Here is a 14,336-nt window from a genome sequence, read left to right on the forward strand (position 1 = left end):
ATTTGCATCCCTTTGATTTCCTTTTCTTGCCTGTCACACTGGCTAGTGTTTCAAAGAATATATTGAGTAAGAGTGGTGAGAGTAAATAGCTTGTCTTGTTCCTGAATCTAGAGGAAACAATTTCAGTTTTTCTTTATGCATTATGACATTAACTTTGAGTGTGTCATAAATGGCCTTTACATTATTGAAGTAAGTTCCTTCAATCCCTAGATTCTCCAGCATTTTTAATATGAATAGATGTTAGATATTATCCAAGGCCTTTTCTGCATCTGTTGAGGTGATCATGTGATTCTTGTCCTTAATACTGGTAGTCCTTAAAAGTGACCAATTACATTTATTGATTTTTCATATGTTGAACCAACCTTGCTTCCTTGGAATGAAAACTACTTGATCGTGGTGTATTATCTTTTTGATGTGTTTTGTAATACAGTTTGCTAATATTTTGTTAAGAACTTTTGTATCTATGTTCATCAGGAATATTGATCTGTAATTTTCTTAAATTGATGCATCTTTGTCTGGTTTTAGTATCAAGGTTGTACTGGCTTCATAGAATGTATTTGGGAGTGTTCCCTCCCTTGCAATTTCATGGAATAATTTAAGAAAGACGGTGTTAGTTCTTCTGTAAAGGTCTGGTAGAAATCAGCTGAAAATCCATCAGGTCCTAGGCTTTTAGTTTCAGGAAGGCTTTTAATTGCTGTTTCAATTTCATTACTTAATATTGATATGTTTGGGATTTTTATATATCTTCCTGATTCAATTTGGGCAGGTTATATGTGTCTAGAAATTTGTCAATGTCTTCTAGGTTTTCTAGTTTATTGGAGTATAAATTTGCAAAATAGGTTCTGATAATTCTCTGGGTTTCCGAAGGGTCTTTTTCTTCTCTAATCTTGTTAATTTGAGTCTTTCTTTTAGCAGTTTGGCTAAGGGTTTATCAGTCCTATTTATCTTTTTGAAAAAAAGCAATTCTTCATTGCATTGTTGTGTATTGTTTTATTATTCGCAATTTAATTAATTGTGTCTCTGTTCTTAATTATTTTCTTTCAGCTACTGGTTTTGGAATTAGTTTGTCCTTTTTCTACAGCCTTGAGGCAGCATATAATCTTATTTATTTGGAATCTCTCTGTTTTCAATGCTACTATTGAGTTTTAATAATATCTATAAGCTTCAAATTAGTACATTGTTACTACTTAAACTTTAGTAAACATTATATACTACTTAGAAGTTAATTCAAATAATTCCCTGCTAAATAGTGACACTGGACATTTTGAACTCAGCTACCAGGTACTGGCATTAATTTAGAGTAAGTCTGAAATGATCTGGAATCTCTAGTTCATTTCAGAACTGAGTTCATTTCTCTAAACTCCATAGTACCACCTTCTTACTTTGAAAAATTAGATTCTAAATAAACAAATATGGTATAGTGACTAAAGACAAGGGCAAAAACAGAATGACTTCAATTTTATTCTCTTCTGTCATTTGGAATTTTTATTTGCAGTTAAAACTTAAATTAGTGAAACAGCATGAACTTTAAGGTGTAATTTTTTTGTTTCAAAAGTACAAATTCATATGTGAAATAAGTATTTTCATTGAATAAGTTTTACTAAATAATATCTTTTAAATTGAAATATATTGTTTTTAATTGTTATTTTTTAGTATTTATTAAACTGAGATTTTATTTCTCATTACTATAATAGATAAACATGTATGTACACGTTTTTCCCTTGTTGCCAAAAAATTAATACACTTTCTATATCATTCCTTACCTTTTCCTTTTTTATTGTTTGACATGAATATATTCAAAGTTCAGTAAAAGCATATTTCTCTACCTGTACTTCCTTTCTGAGCATTATGATGAATTTAATTTCATGATTTTTACTGAAAATTTGATTGTACAAAGGGGAAGTATAACAACAATCCATTCTGATTAATTAATAAACTGGGTACATCATCAATTTTCATAAATAATGTCAACTTTATATTAAAAACAATATCCAAAAAGGAATCTAAAAATAAATAAATAAATAAACCTCTGTTACCTATATAAGATCTGTGTTTCATCAGTTAACAAAAGTACAATGTCCCTTTCAACAGTTTTCTTCACCTTCAAAGTGTTGGAATTGGACTGGCACACTGTGACCCAGGAATCAATTACACAAGCCTATACCACCTTAACAAAAAGTTAGGAATTCCCATTTAAACTATATCATTGGGCAAACTTCTTCTTAAACTCTGTGCTGTTTTTTTAACTTTGTATAATTTTTAAGGTAAAATATGTCAACATTAAGTCAACATTTTAAATATTTTTAAGTGTATAATCCAAAAGCATTAATTACATTTACAATATTGTGCCACGGTCATCACTATCTGCTTCCAGAATTTTTCATCACCCCAAACAAAAACTCTGTACCCATTAAATCATAGATTTTCATTCCCTCCTCCCTCTTGCCCACAATAACATGTAATCTACTTTCTGTGTCTATGAATATGCTTATCCTTGATATTTCACATAAACAGAATTATATAATATTTGTTGTTATTGTTTTCTGTCTTACTCATTTTACTTTAGTTGATGTCTTGAAGGTTCATTCATATTACAGCACATATCAGAACTTCATTCCTTTTTATGGCTGTCTATTTTGCTATCTTTATATTAGTCCAAAAAACTTTAACAAACAAAAAAGTGTACTTCTGTTCACATATTGATCAATAAATAATACTCAATGCAGAACATTATAAAATAATGTAAATATTTCAGTAACTACCAATGTGGTATCTTATTACTCTAAAACCACTAGCAAAGTTGCCTGACAGCTAGCCAGCTTTGCACCTATCAGCAGCAAGTCAAATAACTGCTAAAATTTTGAATTAATACAGAGGAAATACAATTGATCAACAAATATATGAAAAATGCTCAACATCTCTAGCTATTAGAGAAATGCAAATCAATACTACTCTAAGATTTCACCTCATTCCTGTCAGAATGTAAATCATCAAGAATACGGGCAACAACAAATGTTGTCGAAGATATGGTAAAAAAGGTACATTCATTCATACATTGCTGGTGGGACTACAAATTTGGTGTAACCACTATGGAAAGCAGTATGGAGATTTCTCAGAAAACTTGGAATAGAACCACCATTTAACCCAGCTATCTGACTCCTCAGTTTGTACCCAAAGGACTTAAAATCAGCATACTATAGTGACACAGACACATTAATGTTTATAGAAGCTCAATTCACAATAGCCAGAGTATGAAACAAACCTAGGTATCCTTCAACAGATGAATGGGTAAAGAAAATGTGGTATATATACTCAGTGAAATATTACTCAGCTTTAAAGAAGAGTAAAATTATGGCTTCTGCTAGTAAATGGATGGAGTTGGAGAATATTATGCTAAGCAAAATAAGTCAATCCCACAAAACCAAAGGCCAAATGTTTTCTCTAATATGCGAATGCTAATTCACAATAAGGGGGCGGGCACTAGAGAAGAATAGTGTTACCTTAGATTAGGTAGAGGGAAGTGATGGGAGGGAAGGGGAAGGATGTGGGATTAGGAAAAATAGTAGAATGAAACAAACATTATTACTATATGTATATATGTGAATACATGACCAATATGATTCTGCAACATGTACACTCAGAAAAATGAGAAATTATATCCCATTATTTATGACATATAAAGGTGCATTAATTCATTCTACTGTCATATGTAACTAATTAAAACAAATTTTAAAATGTAAAAAATAATAACTATAAACAATATTTTGAGATATCTAAGTAAGTCTAATGGGATAAAAAGATTGTACTTTTATGCTGATAACAAAGTTACAGGTACTAATACTAATGTGTTTTTTTTGCCAAATTCATAAAGAATCATTAAGTTTAAATAAATTTTAATTAGAAATAAAGATGTAATTTTCCCTGTTCAAGTTCATGAATCCTTACACCCAGTTTAATTGTTGTTGTTTTCACCATGCTAGGGATTGAAACCAGGGCCTCGTTCATTGATCAAGCACTCTACCACTAAACTACATCCTCACAGGGAGAAAGGAAGTAAAAAGGGAAATACTGGGGAGTAATATTGGAAAATTATATTGTTATGTGGAGTAATATTGGTTAATTATATTGTTATATTATGTGCATGTACAAATGTGTAACATTGAAGCCCACCATTATGTGCAATTATAATGCACCAATTAAAAAATGGAAAACAAAACTATACCCCAGGCCTAGAATAAGTTTTAAGAGAAACAGAAGCAGTTTCTCACTAATGTAGCTCGTTCATAGTAATATAACAAGACTAACTTCAAATTTCAAATTTTCCTATTTTACATGTATATATAAAGTTTATATGTTTATATATTTTATATACTATATAAAGTTTATAAAACACAGCACATTCCTGGCACACAGAACCACTCCAATACTCACTACAAGTATCCCTCTCAGTTTTAAATTAGTGGATGAAATAAGGCAGAACAAGCTTCAAAAGAGACCCATGGTAAAATTATTTAATACAAAGACATATCTACAGAAACACAGAAAGCAAAATGCTGGAGGCACCAAACAAAGGTCTGAGAGGGTGCTGCTTGGGCTGTGGACTGCTGCTCACCATTACCATTGTGTGGCAGCACTCACACTGTTACAGCCTCCTGATGGAACATGCAAGTGTTACCTGTTATTTTTAGCTTGTAGCACCTTTTGCAAGAGGTTTAAAAAAAATCATAGTAAAAATAGGACTCATTTTAATTTAGCCTAATAAATATGCTACAGCTAATGTGAATATAACATCCAACCCTGAAAAGAAAAAAAGAACAGAATCAGAGTTAACTGTGTTAACTGTATGAGTCTTTCAAATATGAGTAAAGATACATGTCTCAGTTTATACCACAGATGGATAATATCATAAAAGAAACACAGGTATTGGTCTAGGATGATTTTTAATTTGTTTGTTCACTGGAGTGCCTCCTGTGGACTCCACATGAGTCTTGGTTCTTACGGCATAATAGCATCAGAGTAGCTGGACTTCTTACATAGTAGGTAAGTGGGTCCAAATGTAAATATTCCAAGACACAAGGCAGAAGTGGCATCACTTTTATTATCCAGCTTCAGAAATCACATATCATCCTATTCATCTTGTTCTATGGGTTGAAATGATCAAAGCCCAAATGGATTTAAACAAATTAGGGGAAGTAGGGTTCACTTTTTGATGGAGAAGAAGCAAGATGATATTGTAGAACAGTATGCGGGTAAGAAAGATTTCTTACGGGTACCTTTAGAAAGTACAATCGTCCACAATCCCTTTGAAGTTAGGCATAGCTATGTGACATGCTCTGATCATAAAAATGTAAATAATGTAATTTAATTGATGATGATTTATTCTCCAGCTCACTCCTTCATAGCAAATACAAAAGCAAGTGTTAGTATGGCGAAGTCATAAGATCAAAGTTACATGGAGCTTTGCATGGAGCACAGCTATGTTAATGGGTCATCTGAGCCCACAAGAGATTCTGTATGGTTAATAAATAATTGTTTTGTATTAAGCCACTACAATTTTGAGTTGCTTGCTCTTTCAGCAACATGCTACACTATCGTATAACTATTGCCTGCTAATATAGTCCACAGCCCAAGTAATAGGAGAAAGAGTGTGAAATCTACACAGCCTCCACAGACATGAACAGGATGATTATTTACAAAGACAAACATCCACTAGAGTAGAGTCAAGGATTCATCCATGCACATATATATACTTTTTTGGATGAACCACTTAAAACAAACTTGCAGTAAGCATAACCCTTTGCCCTTAAATATGTTCTTCTCCAACTTTCTAAAGTCAAAAATATTATTACACCCAAGAAATTTAATAGTTTTGCAATAAAATAAAGTCAACATTCATTTCCTGTTTCAAAAGTTTTTTCTATTTGTTTTGTTTTTTCTTATGATCTGGGATCCAGCCATGGGCCATGACATTTTATTGTCATATTTTTTTTTTGGCCTTCTTCAGTTAAGAATAATATCATTCCCAACTTTTGTTTTGAAGATAAAACAAAAGCCATTAATATTTGTGAAGGCTTTGGGTCCGTTGTCTGCAGAATGTGCCATTAATTGGGTTTGTCTGATTATTTCCTATAATTATACTCAAGCTATAAACATCTTTGGCAAGAATTCTACATAGTTTATACTAATAGAATTTTTACCTGCCACAAAACATTCCAGAGTGTTCTACTATGTTCTCTTCCCTAAAACACGGATGCCCTCATCTTAAGCCATAAGAGGGTCTTACATCAGGAGCAGAAAACTCATAAACTGACAGGAAACAAGATTTCTGATGACCTCTTAGATCAAAGTAGCCATATTGTTTTGAAATGCAGAGCTTCAGACAGTAAAGTGAAACAAAAATTTTTATCCTCTATTTTTGGTGCAATATAGTACATATAACTATAATATGTAGTGAGGGGTTTTAATAGTGATAGACATGTTTGTGTGTTTGTATGTGTGTGTCCTGTGTGTATATGTGTGTGTGCTGGACACACACACACACATACACACACATGCTAGGCAAATGCTCTTATCACTGAACTACTTCCCCAGCCCTAATTTTCATCCTCTTTGAGCCACTGGTATTTCCATTACTTTTAGCCAAACCTAATAAAACAGATGATGTAAAGAAAACTAAGTGGGAGATCTAATATAAGCAAATCCTGAAGTTATAGGTACAGGAACCTATAAATTAGCTTATTTTTAAACCAGTTTGAGTTTGGGGCTTATTATTGTAACAGTTGTTACATGTCTCAAGATGCAGAATTTATCAAATGTAGGAAAGTGTGTAAGAACACGAAGAAACAGATCAAAAATTAAATCCAAATATTAATAATGTAAAGACGACACTTGTATAATAAGTGAAAAAAATCCAAGCAAGAAAAATTCAGGATCAATTTTTAAGAAAATAACAATTATCAATCAGCTCACTAGTCAAAATATGTTTATGTATTGTCTATATTCTTCTATGTAAAATAACTGAAATACATGAGATTCTGTGTATAGCTAAAAATAAATTTATTATTAAACTATATCAAATTCCATAAGATAGGTAAAGTGGCATTATTACTTTTTGTAGGTGTAGTAGGACATTGACAGTGACAGAATAAAATTTTGAGAAAGGAAAAAAAAAAACATAAAAAAGATCAACCCAGAGGTATTATGGGAGAATTAAAAGAAACCAATAGTCCTGGACATTGTCTCTGAAATATTCTTGACAGGTTATCCTATACTTTTGGTGATTTAAGGAACTAACTCTAAAATAACAGATTAATTAGTTATTTCCCATTGGAAAGTCAAATATACTTGGAGACTCAGGTCCTCAGAGACCTTATGGAGACACCAAACCTATGAGTATGTTTCTCATGAGGATCTGCTATGTAAAGAGAGGATAAAATAAGCAAGTCATCAAATGCTACCTGCCTTTAGCCTAGTTATTTCTCCAAACAGAGAAACACTATTCCAACAATATCCTGGAAAACACTGAACAACATGGAATAAACCAGAGATTCTCAACTGCAATAGGATATCAATGTGTGCAATTGTATTTCTAATATGCATTCTTAAATATGGTTATTTTGCACAGAATTTTGATTTATGTATCTATTTGTCTGTATCTTTCCGTGTTAATATTTTTATGTTAAATGAGTTTTGAGTTTCATTGTTATCTGTAATGAAGTTTGTATTTGTATACAGTGTGTGTATTTGACTTTAAATGAATCTAGCATCTGAGGATGTTAGGTTATTCTCCTGTGCTTATATTTAGAAACACAATATGTTAGTGTATGCATATGCAGAGTTTATGTGAGTGGCCTGGGGATTTGCATATGTGTTATGATACAAAGGGGTGAAGTTTGAGAGGCTGTAAGATGCAGAAATAAGCAACTGAGAAAGGTCTTGTTATCTCCTTCCAGAGCATTTTTTTTTAAACTAGAAAGATCCTCTGGAAAACTGAACTACTTAACTGCCTTCAGGACCTTAAAAGAAATGGTATATCCAATTCCTTCTCTCCCCACTGAAAACCATGAAGTTCATCTCATGGTGAAATGATAGAAAAGGAAGAGGCTGAGGGCATCTGGTAACTGGAATAATAGCTGGAAAGGGACAGGAAATAGAGAGGAAGAGGTGAACATTAGGCCAGAGAAAAGCCAAGTTGAGAGAAAAGAAAAACGTGAAAAAAGGAAAAGAAACAGAAAAAGCGTCAAGAGGGAGAGGAACAGGAAAGGAAATCCTCTTTACTTGGAATGGGTTTTTTCATGTCCTGAACACAGAACAAAGTCTGGCTTTGAGCAGAAAAACATCTGCTGGGAGGGAAAATTCCATCCCCAGCCCTGCAGCAAGGCTGGGTAACAGAGAAAAGGGGGTTAGAATGATCCAACACTTCACCCAGGAGAAACCAAACCAAATTCAATGCTTCATCTGAAGGTAGGCACCGTCAGGAAGACATCAAAACAGCTGGTCTCAGAGAGACAAATATTTGCCCAGGGTTCCAAGAGTGGGCCAGGGTGGGGGCAGTTGGGCTGCCACATTTCAAAGACACTGAAAGCCTAAAAGAAAGGGAGTACCAGGGCTTTGATCCAATGCAGAGAGAGAGGTCATTTTTTACCTCGTCACAATTCCACGGTAGCGACTCTTCTTTGCTATGTCTTTTTCTTCCCATCAAAAGGGATGTGAGCAGGATGAGCACGAACGCTTCTGTGGTGGTAACTGAATTCGTTCTTGTAGGCTTCTCCCGCCTGGCCCACGTCCAGGGCTTGCTCTTCTCTCTCTTTCTCACGGTCTACCTGCTCACCGTCACAGGCAACCTCCTCATTGTGGCGCTGGTCTCAGCGGACCCTGCACTCCAGTCCCCCATGTACTTCTTCCTCCGAATCCTCTCGGCCCTGGAGATTGGGTACACGTCGGTCACCGTGCCACTGCTGCTTCATCACCTCCTCACTGGTAAGCGCCACATCCCCCGCTGGGGGTGTGTCCTCCAGATGTTCTTTTTCCTCTTTTTTGGTGCCACCGAGTGTTGCCTCCTGGCGGCCATGGCCTATGACCGCTACGCAGCCATCTGCGAGCCCCTCCGCTACCCGCTGCTGCTGAGCCGCCAAATGTGTCTGCAGCTCGCAGGCTCAGCTTGTGCCTGTGGAGCCATGGTGGGGCTGGGCCACGCCTCCTTCATCTTCTCCTTGCTCTTCTGTGGTCCCAACGCCATCCCTCACTTCTTTTGTGAGATCCAGCCTGTCCTGCAGCTTGTGTGTGGAGACACCTCACTCAATGAATTGCAGATTATCCTGGCTGCTGCCCTCATCATCCTCTGCCCCTTTGGCCTCATCCTGAGCTCCTATGGGCGTATCCTGGCTACTATCTTACGGATCCCATCTGCAGCTGGCCGCCACAAAGCCTTCTCCACTTGTTCCTCCCACCTGATCGTGGTCTCCCTCTTCTACAGCACTGCCATCTTTCTATATTTGCCCAAAGGCCAGCTATGATCCAGCCACTGACCCTCTGCTGTCTCTCTTCTATGCTGTGGTCACCCCTATCCTCAACCCCATCATCTATAGCCTCAGGAACAGTGATGTCAAGGCTGCCCTAAAGAGAACCATCCAGAAAATGGGGCCTGCAAAGGTTTGACAAGGAGAGCGACAATGATGACTGCAGCCAGGACCCCTAGTCAATCTCAAAACACCGAGGAGCAAAGGAAGGGGTGGAGCAAAGGAGGCATGGGTCTCACCTAGGGAAGGACCACCCTGTCAAAAAGACAGACTTAGCCTTGAAGAACTACTTGGAGTCAAGACCCTGAAGACCCCCTTGATACTCACATAATCTAAATAAACATGAAATTCAAGAGAGAAGATCAATTTTACAAGCAGAACAATCTGACAACTAAGAGAAAAGTTACAACCCCACCAGACTGCCAAGGTAATAAAATTTTCAGCAATGATCCTTAAAGTCATTTAACACTTTTATATTCTAGGGAAGGCATTTTTTTTCCTGGGTAGTACTCCTGGCTAATATGATAGCAATATGTAATTATCCCTAATAAAATCTATCACCAGGCAAAAAACAAATCTCTTAAAAAATTTTATTGATGAATTATAATTATATATATATATTAGCAAACTCTCTTGTCACATATTTAGACATGTACACAGTATGATTTAGTCTATTTCATTCATCAGTACCTTCAAATTGCCTCCTTTCCTCCCTTCCCAAGTCCCCTTCCTCTACTCTTTTGAGCTCTCATCTATCTTCATGAGATTCCACCAACCCCTTTCCTTTTTCTTTTCCTTTTTTCTCTCTAGCTTACACATCTGAGATAAAGCCCTGAGACTGGCTTATTTCACTTAACATGACATCCTCAGATTCCATCCATTTTCTTTTCAGAAGACATAATTTTGTTCCTTATGACTGATTAGAATTCCATTGTGACTATATACCACATTTTCTTTATCATTCACCCACTGACAAACACCTAGACTGGTTTCATACTTTGGTTATTGTGTACTTTGCTGCTATAAACATAGGTGAGCATGTATCACTATAGTATGCTGATTTTAATTCTTTTAGATAAATACTGTAGAGTGGTGTAGCTGGGTCATAGTCAATGTTCCTAGACAAAAAGCAAATCTCCTAAGATGTGAAGAAGGGCCAGAAAACATTCAATGAAGGTAAGTTCTTATGAAAATCAGCACAACACAGTGGTTAAAAGAATAGATTCTGATGTCAGATAGATTTGAATTCAATTTCTTCCAACAAGCAAATGATACAATCTGTTTGAGCCTTAATCTCCTTATGCATAAAATTGAAATAACAATGGAGTCTATTTCTTTGTGGTTTGTGAGAATTTATAGACTTGTAAGCACCAAGCTTAGTATCTGGCACAAACTAGTATCTCAAAAACCGTCTCAGCAATGAGTCAGACAGATCAGCACAAAGGATAACATCCAGCTCACATTTCATTCCTTTGCTGGGGAAAGAAGTGTAATCTTTGTGTCAGTGGCACTGGGACCAATGAGACCCAAAGGAAGGTACAGAAAGAAGCTCCATACAACAAGACTATAGGAAACTGCCACACAGCAGAAAGGTAAGCTAGAAACAACCAGGATAATGAAGAGCAAATATAACAGCAATGAAATGCTCAGGAGTCAGCGACCCTCAGAACAAATAAATAAGCTGAACTAGTTAATTAAAAAAATGCCTTCAAACTTGGAATGGAACCACCATTTGACTCAGCTCTCCCACTCCTTGGTCTATACCCCAAAATACTTAAAATCAGCACACTACAGTGATGCAGATTGCATGAATGGTGTGACTCTACATCATGTATAACCAAAGAAATAAAAAGTTGTGCTCCATTTGTGTAAAAAGATAAAATTAAATTTTAAAAATGTAAAAAGTGAAAAAATACCCTCAAGATGCAAGAATTCATTCATAATTTAAAGTCTAACCCACATACTTTTCCATATACCCAACACCTTTATTTTGTGCCATTGCTCTGTTTGACACTGTGGTGAATACCAATTAAATACAGGGGGTGATTTTGCCCAGAAAGTCTTTTCTGATTGGAGAGAACACATTTATTCCTGTGAAAACTGTCAGAGAGCCCAAAAAGTAGAAATGCTGTACTCAAAACATTAAATAGAAGGGACATAAATGGTTACTCTTCCCTTCCAAGAGAGAAAACAGGGCCTTCTCTACACTTATTTTTATCAGAGTAAAACCTCAACATTATTGCTCTTCAGTATTTATCAAAACTACCATAGATAGAAATGACATTTAGGAAGAGTTGCCTATAGGACTGCTAAAACAACAAGCTTTTCCTCTAATCACTGAAAATCTAATCTCCAGGCTGAAGCAGACCATGGGAGAGCTGTATATTTAAAATGCATCGTTTTCGCCTCCTAATTATCTCCAAGTACCCACCCTTGGTAGAAATGTTCTTGCTCACAGGTAATTTGGCATTCTGCCACTGATTTGCATTGGTTGCCATTAGGGAAGCTTACAAGGAGCAACACTATGAAATTCTCAAGAGGAAAAGTTTATCCCATATCTCCACAGTAGAAATACCTGTACTTTTTCGGTCATGTAAGCAATAACTTTTTTTTCTTACTATTTTATGGAGGCATCATCAATATGTATAAATTGCACATACTTAAATGTAAATTTTGTGTTGACTGTGTGTGCACTATGAAATCATCAAGCAATTATGAAAGAACATACCAGCCTCCCCAAAGCTTTTCTCATGGCCTTACTTCCACCCTAACCGGCATTCCTCATTTCCAACAACCTTTGATTTGATTTTCATCACAATACTCTGCCTTTTCTAGAGTTTTATAAAGGAATCTTTCAGTATATGTGTTACTGGAGACTGAAATGAAGACCTCACACATGTTAGACAAAGACTCTAATGCTGAACTACATCCTCAGCCCTTTCATTTTTTTAAGAAGAAGAAAAAGTTTATTTTGGGCTCATGGTTTCAGAGGTTCAGTTAGCCCTTTCATTTTGAGACAGGGTCTTGCTAAATTGTTGAGGCTGGCCTTGAACTTGCTATCCTCCTGCTGCAGCCTCCCGAGTAGCTGGGATTATAGATGCATTCTGCTGCACCCAGCAGTCTGACTTCTTTCACTCAATATAATTTTTTGAGATTCATCCATGATGTGGTGTACAGCAGCTCATTTCTTTTCATTTCTAAGTGATATCTTGTTGAAATATTCTACAATTTGTCCATTCACCTGTTAATAGAAATTTAGATTTTTTCCAGTTTTTTTTTATTCTTACATATAAAGCTTCTATGACATTTGTGTACAAGTTCTGTATGCTTTCATTGCTCAAATGAATATACAGAAGTTGATAGCTGCATGCGTCCATCCAGGAGGTATATGCCTAACCTTTAAAAAGAAAATAATCACTTGTTTCTCTTTGTGTGACAGCTACTAAGTTTATACCAGAATTTGCAACTTGTGTCCCAGAAATGTGCAGAATTCCTCAAACTACACTTTGAACTACTTACCTGGTTTCTGGCTCCACATTATTTTGTCTATTCTTTTTTCTTTCTCTACTCTCCCTCATTCTTTTTGGTACATATTTATGTAAGTCACATTAAAGTCTTTCTGGGACATGGCTTAGATCCAGCAGGCAAAAGAAAAAGAAAATGTAGGGGTTATTGTTGAATGGAGCAAGCCCTGGGTTAAGACTAAAGACCTGGATTGCAAGCTCCACTGTTACTAAAATTTTATGTGACCTAGAAGTAAATGTCAATCATTGTCTTCTGGTTTTCAGCAACATCATAAACAGAAGGGCTGAATTAAATGAGCTGTGTTGGGTTACAGCTCCACTGTTTTATGTTTACTTCCCCAAGAACCCTCTGCTTTTCATACCTGATTCTGTCACTGAGAACCAAAAAGAAGATTGTGCTCTGGAGGGTAAATCTTCCCTATTGCACCCGCTCCTTGCCACCCCCACCCCACACACACACAGCCTGTTTACAGACCACACCATGAGTTGAGCAGCTTTCCTCCTCTGGGCATATGCTGTCTCTCCTTGGGCTCAGAGCAGTGAGGTTTAAATAAAATTTTCCTCCTCTAAGTTGTTGTTGTAGGTGTTTTGATCACATTAACAAAAAGCTAACTAAAACACTATTTTTAAAAATTATTTCTAAGGTCCATTTTTCTTCTAACATTTCATGACTTCAGGCAGTAAAATGTATTTACAGGACACAAGTTGTCTAGATGGTGTTTTTTGATGGGTGGATTGGCCTGGGATATGGAATGGTAAGGAGATGTCAGGTAATGATTCAGACAAACACATATAATCCAGGAATTGATGCATGCACACATAAACATTAAAAACTGATGCAACTTTTCCAGATCATCACAGTTAAAAGCAGTGATGAAGTATCTAAAGCCAGAACCTGATGCGGATTGTATGCTCTCATACAAAGTAGGAGATAAATTCAGTTCGAACTTGGAAGAAAGATTTTTCATGGCACACTCTTTCCTACAAGTTGCACCACAGTCAGCTGTAGCTCATATTTAATAGGGGCAGAAGTAATACAGCTTCAAAGATGAAAGCTCAGCTTCTAGAGTCAGACTCTCAACTCTACCACTAACTAGTTCTGTGATCTCCAGAAAGAATTGTATCCATTTTATACCTCCTTGTCTTACCTGAAAAATAGGATTAAGATGATAATATCTAATTTATAACCTTACAAAATAGTTCCAAATTTATGAATTAATATGCTTAAGAACAATTCTTCACAGATAGTAAATACTATACAATCTTGGCTGTTACTTTGATTCTAAACCATGTT

The 14,336-nt window shown here is 35.9% G+C and overlaps 1 protein-coding gene across 1 annotated transcript; it reads left to right on the forward strand.

Annotated features, from left to right (window-relative positions):
- Window positions 1-8,717: 8,717 nt before the first annotated feature.
- LOC308649017 (olfactory receptor 10C1-like) lies at window positions 8,718-9,657 on the forward strand (the record flags this gene model as incomplete). The annotated part of the gene is given in 2 exon segments (XM_081294290.1): window positions 8,718-9,496; window positions 9,498-9,657. Coding segments are annotated over 2 exon segments (939 nt in total).
- Between the last annotated feature and the right edge of the window lie 4,679 nt (window positions 9,658-14,336).

Source organism: Spermophilus citellus (assembly GCF_964194105.1).
Source record: "Spermophilus citellus genome assembly, chromosome: 5".
Classification (NCBI taxonomy): domain Eukaryota; kingdom Metazoa; phylum Chordata; class Mammalia; order Rodentia; family Sciuridae; genus Spermophilus; species Spermophilus citellus.